The sequence below is a fragment of the Neolamprologus brichardi genome, chromosome 2 (assembly GCF_056152115.1).
Source record: "Neolamprologus brichardi isolate AB-2024 chromosome 2, ASM5615211v1, whole genome shotgun sequence".
Lineage (NCBI taxonomy): Eukaryota > Metazoa > Chordata > Actinopteri > Cichliformes > Cichlidae > Neolamprologus > Neolamprologus brichardi.
In genome coordinates, this window is record NC_142105.1 from 16,617,682 (window position 1) to 16,624,057 (window position 6,376).

General features: G+C 35.4%; 1 protein-coding gene across 1 annotated transcript; it reads right to left on the reverse strand.

The window, feature by feature from the left end:
- Positions 1–1,807: 1,807 nt before the first annotated feature.
- LOC148106112 (uncharacterized) lies at positions 1,808–4,424 on the reverse strand. Its single transcript, XM_087851798.1, has 3 exons — positions 4,390–4,424; positions 2,735–2,821; positions 1,808–2,501 (listed from the first exon to the last, which is right to left on the reverse strand). Exons 1-3 carry the CDS (start codon positions 4,422–4,424, stop codon positions 1,808–1,810), a joined length of 816 nt encoding a protein of 271 aa, XP_087707924.1.
- Between the last annotated feature and the right edge of the window lie 1,952 nt (positions 4,425–6,376).

A 6,376-nucleotide genomic window follows, 5' to 3' on the forward strand; every position in this document is an offset into this window, starting at 1 on the left:
AGACATGGATTTGATAAGCCAAAGAGAATGGATGGAATAATTTTGTTTCAGTTTATACATGTGAGGCATTTTTTTGTTTTTTGATTGTAGTTAATTTGTTTTCCTGCTTATATGGCATGTTTTGTCTCTGATATGACCCATAGTAACATTACATTATTTAGCACCCCTGCAGTGAGCAAAATAATATGCCACAATCTCATTGTTATATAGAATTAAGTTTTCTCAAATGCTTCCTGTGTTCAACTATTCCACATAATGTGAATTTTCAAATGAGATGAGTTAAGCTTTATTTCAGTGTCCCATTTGAACATTTATGCTTTACACAGAACTTTGTATTAATATCATTTAACTTTTAGCTTAACTCACAGGTTTAAAAAATGTTTTTGTTAGGTTTTGGTAAAGTTTTGAAAAGTATTACAGTAACCCTACATACTAAAAGGTAGAAAGACAGTATCTCCAACACTGGCAGCAAAGTTGTCTATATATATATAGATTGTTTGGTTTTTTATTTACTCTTTCATTTATGTTTTTTTAAGACCAGCCCTATTACTGCAGAATATTATTTCCTTCTTCTGGGTACTGGAAATACACAAATAAAGTGTTCTGTGTTCCTAGTTTTTATGTAATTTGTGTCTTTAAAAAAGAGTTTAAAGAGTTTAAAATGCATAACATATTTTATTTAATGAATGAATCATAATTCCTGTTTATTAACAGATACATTAGTACATTATACAATCATATGTAACATATACTGTAACATTTTGTACTGTGACAAGTATGGTTTGTCATGCTGCAGCAAGAGTACTGACAGGGACTAGAAAGAGAGAGCATATTTCTCCTGTTTTGGCTTCCCTTCATTGGCTTCCTGTTAAATCCAGAATTGAATTCAAAATCCTGCTCCTCACATACAAGGTCTTAAATAATCAGGCCCCATCTTATCTTAATGACCTTGTAGTACCATATCACCCTATTAGAGCACTTCGCTCCCGCTCTGCAGGCCTTCTTGTTGTTCCTAGAGTATTTAAAAGTAGAATGGGAGGGAGAGCCCTCAGTTTTCAGGCCCCTCTTCTGTGGAACCAGCTTCCAGTTTGGATTCGGGAGACAGACACTATCTCTACTTTTAAGATTAGGCTTAAAACTTTCCTTTTTGCTAAAGCATATAGTTAGGGCTGGACCAGGTGACCCTGAATCCTCCCTTAGTTATGCTGCAATAGATGTAGGCTGCCGGGGGATTCCCATGATGCATTGAGTTTTTCCTTTCCAGTCACCTTTCTCGCTCACTATGTATTAACAGACCTCTCTGTATTGAATCATATCTGTTATTAACCTCTGTCTCTCTTCCACAGCATGTCTTTTATCCTGTCTTCCTTCTCTCACCCCAACCGGTCGCAGCAGATGGCCGCCCCTCCCTGAGCCTGGTTCTGCCGGAGGTTTCTTCCTGTTAAAAGGGAGTTTTTCCTTCCCACTGTCGCCAAAGTGCTTGCTCATAGGGGGTCATATGATTGTTGGGTTTTTCTCTGTATCTATGAAGCGCCTTGAGGCGACTTTTGTTGTGATTTGGCGCTATATAAATAAAATTGAATTGAATTGAATTGAATTGAATGAAAGACAAGTGTAGTCTAAACACTTTATTTGTCTACTTTTATGATTTAAATGGCACAAGTGAATCTGAAGATAAAACCAGTCTTTTTACCTTACCTTACTTTTGCCTAAATAATAGTCTTGGACCCTTTTCAGTATCATGATATTTCACAATTTTTAGTGTCTGGCACTCAAATACATTTTTTAATTAACACAAACAAATTTACTAATAACTTAACTGAAGCATGTGGCATGCTGTCAAAAAAACTTCTATCCCATGATTTCCATCGTCACTCAAGGGGTCGATCTGCCTCAAGTCAGCCGTCAACTGCTGGTGATGGTAAGAACGATGTCTGAAGTGCATTTGACTGAGCGGTCTGTGATGCTGAGGAAGTTGCAACATTCCAACAGTCCACAGCTGCAGCGGGGAGTTATTTTCCATTGTCCTTAAGCTGTGATGGTTCCACTGATTTACAAATTCATCCACAGATCTGTTAATTCTTGGAAGATATACATGGTGAAGAGCCCTAATATGAAATGGGTCAGTGCTATCTAAAATCCCAACATTTTCCATAAAGAGGAAAAGGTCTTTAAAGTATGCTGACACAACTCTGTTTAGTTCACCCCACAATCTTTCAATTCTTTGATTATGCACACTTCGTCCAACCATAAAGCTTCCTCTGTTTGGCCCTCGATGTTCAATCATAAACCGTGCAATATCAATATTCTCACTGCCAGCATCACCCCTGACACGTTGTGGGAGGCCAAAGAGATCAACGGCACTCTGGAAAAGTTGCACAGCAGTTGATGCTCTGTTATCTGTGCAGCATCTCATGTAGGTAATGCAGCGACTGTAGCCGTCAACTCCTCCATGAAACACAAACCCCCAAGGATTTAACTTATGGTTTGTGTCAATATGCCTGGAATAAGAAGAAATATATTATTATTATGACACTAGATGTACATTAAAATAAAGGTCTATGACTTTGACATTGTACTTCTGTCATGTAACCTATTTCTGGAGATAAACAATATTTTAAACCCAGACATTATACAACATTGTTTATTAAAACACAAACAAAATATTATATTACTACAATGCAGGAAGTAATAATTAACATTAATCAAATTTAAAACATGAAAAAAGGCATACCACACTTGATTTGGGACAGTGACATTGTAGACCCTCCGCTGAATTGCTTTCCGTCCTCTCAAAGCTCTTCCCACTGGATCAACTATTCTTAAACGTTCTCACACTCGCCACCGCTGAACTCTGATTCCTCTTCCTCTCAAACTACCACTAATGTAGGATTCTCCTGAGCCAGGGGTATGTGTAAGAATCTCAGTAATGAGATGATCAAGAGCCACATTTGAAATATTATTAAAAGTTCCATAGTCCACTAAACCTAGTTGTATCCTGTGGTTGTACAGTGTTCGAACATTTACTGACAACATTTGAGATATGGCCATCCAACTAAACCCCAAGTCTCGCATGTCAGTCAGCTGAGTAGCTGGTATGTTGTACCTAAAAGAGTTAGAAACAAAATAAGAAATATGTTAACTTCTTTCTTATTTCTTGCATTCATTATCTTGTTTGCCATCTCTTGACTCTCTCAAGTGCCATAGACATTATGAATAAATTTGTTTCCATTTTTATCACTTACCTTGGTCTTCCTCTTTGAGATGTAGAATGATATAATGAGCCCATAACACGTGCTTCAGCTTCTGCTCGAAGTGTTAGCTCAGTTGACATCTCCATCAGTGATTGATAAATTCCCTCAAGAAGTGTGCATAATCTTCTCCCAGAAACGTTTTGTTGAACATTATTCATGAGCACTAGGAATGTTGCAATAATGAAAACGTGTTCTTCAAGGTGACGTAGTATAAAATCCAAATTATTTCTACCATTTGCAGTTTGAACAGCTGTCGCAAAACAGTTGTCAAGCTCTAAAAAGTACTGAAATAATTCAGCTGATGCCATTTTGTAAAGGCAGAGAATTCAGAAACACATCATCTCTAAAAATGAGGTTCATACATTCTATATATACAAGCTTCATTCTATATATTCAGAAGATCATTCTATATATTCAAGTTTCATTCTATATATTCAGAAGATCATTTTATATATTCAAGTTTCATTCTATATATTCAAGTTTCATTCTATATATTCAGAAGATCATTCTATATATTCAGGTTTCATTCTATATATTCAGAAGATCATTCTATATATTCAAGTTTCATTCTGTATATTCAGAAGATCATTCTATATATTCAAGTTTCATTCTATATATTCAGAAGATCATTCTATATATTCAAGTTTCATTCTATATATTCAAGTTTCATTCTATATATTCAAGTTTGATTCTATATATTCAGAAGATCATTTTATATATTCAAGTTTCATTCTATATATTCAAGTTTCATTCTATATATTCAGAAGATCATTCTATATATTCAAGTTTCATTCTATATATTCAGAAGATCATTCTATATATTCCGACTTTGATTGTAATATATATATAATATTTTCCTAAACAGCATTCCATAATATATATATATATATATATATATATATATATATATATATATATATATATATATATATATATATATATACATATATATATATACACACATATATATATACATACATATATGTATATATACATATATGTATGTATATATACATATATGTATGTATATATGTATATATATGTTTAAATGGTCACATTTAAAGAGTAATTTGTGATTTTTGAATTAAAATTTTTGAATATCTTATAACTGACACATTTTTAGTAGTTTTCAGACCTTTTCCTTTCAGAATTCTCAAGGATCTCGAACATTCTTTCAAGAGCCTTTGCCTCAAACAGTATTCATAGTATGAAGGTAAAATGTTGCTTATGCTAACATTGTTGTGATGTGTGTCTACTCTTTGTTTTCCTTTATTTGACTGATTTAAGTTGAATGTCCCTTGAAATGTAGTTACATCTGTGATTTATTTTTCACAGAATGACCCCAAAGTGACTGAATGAAAAGACTTTTTAGGGTTTACTGACTCTTTTGGTTATTCTGTAGATCGCTCAGCTCTGCGAGGGTCTATCACTCCGAATCAGTGTCGTGTCAGAACTGTACATTGTGATCAGAAGTTTAACTACATTCATCATGGACACGAATGTTATGGTAACTTTGAGCTTTTAATGATTTCTTTGAATTGTTCTCTTTCCAGAATACAACTTTATTACTTCAGAGGCATACGTTTGATTTATTTGAATTTTCTCTCATTCACACAGGGCCACAGTTATATAAACAGACTCAAATAGATCTATTCACTCACTTAAATATTCTAATAAATGGTGCTGGAGGTTCTACAATGGCTTTTAAATTGTCAAGGCTAAGGAATATTAAGTCCTCTTTAGTGTTTATGCTTGACTACAGCTGGTAGTTTCTCTTTGCCAACATAAAAAGATTTTGTTTGCTAGCACTCAGTGGACTGACAAATGTGCAGATCAATGAGAAAGTCTTGGTTAGGATCTAAGAAGGAGTCAGGAAGGTCTCTTGGAGTCATTTCTAAATAACTCATCATAACATCATCAGTTCAAACAATTTGTCATGACTCACAAAGACACATAGTAACAGGCAAACCAAACCAAAAACAAGCCTTTACTTCAGGTGATAAAATGTATGAAGCCAACTGAGACGATAAACAAAATCCAAACTAACTGGAGACGTGCAGAAAAGGTTAACAGATGCTGGCACAAAGAAGTGAGTGGAATACAGCAATCAGGACACGTGGGAAAAACAAAATGCAGGTGCAGACGATTAAGAAACAAAATGTTAAATACAAGTAGCTACCAAAAACAAACAGGAAGTGAAAACCACACCTAAATGGTTTAACCCAGACACATGAAATAACTAAACCAGGGGACTGACAAGAGAGGATAAGATGGGAAACACTAAGTGAACAATATAAACTAAGAAGAAGCCTGACATGAAATGGAAAATGCAGGATACAGCAGCGTCGCTGTGCCACAGTGAATGAATTTTGTAGCTGCTCGGATGGACAAACTAAATCTACTATGTAGAAATGTTAACCACAGTAACAAGAGGTTTGTTTGGAGGAGTAAAGACAAGGCTTTCAAACCTAAGAACATTTGGTGGTGGTAGCAACATACTCTGCGGCTGTTTTGCTGCAGTGGTATTGGTGCATTGCACAAACTGGATGGAACAATGAAGACAAAGGACTGCTTCATCATACTACATCAACACCTAGATGGTTAAAACAGTTAATGGCTTGTTGTAAAGGATAAAGCAGATTAACGTTAAGCTTCTGGAGCGGCCTTTCTAAAGCCCTGACCCTAACCCAACTGAGAATTTGTAGACTACACTTAAAAGTTAGGCCGTGACTGGAAGCCCACAACTTAAAATTATAAAATAGCAGAGTGGTCACATAAGCTTGCCGAGGGCTTCCAAAAGCGTCGGGTCGAGGTGCAACTTGCTAAGGAGTATTTATTAAAAAGTGAGTGGGGGTGTGGATCCTTTTGACCCTATGTGAAAACCCAAAATAAATTCAAAATTGAGCACCGGATTCTTGCTTTTATTGAAAACAACAGTTCAAAGAAAACATTAAAAGCCCTAAATTATCATAACATCCATGCCCATGACGAGTGTACGTAACGTTCTGTCCACTGTACTTAAATCACATCGTGCGTAACTTTCTTAGCCCCTATATCCCCCTGTGGTGCCTTCTGTTGTGCGCACTGTGGTTTCATGTCTGTGAAGGTTCTCAGTCATCCAG

Coding starts and splice junctions, on each gene's coding strand:
- LOC148106112 (XM_087851798.1), bottom strand. CDS start 4,424: ATGTTCGAGATCCTTGAGAATTCTGAAAGGAAAAG. Junction 2,822..4,389: donor GAGAATTCTGAAAGGAAAAG/GTCTGAAAACTA, acceptor AGAACGTTTAAG/AATAGTTGATCCAGTGGGAA. Junction 2,502..2,734: donor ACTGTCCCAAATCAAGTGTG/GTATGCCTTTTT, acceptor TTCTTATTCCAG/GCATATTGACACAAACCATA.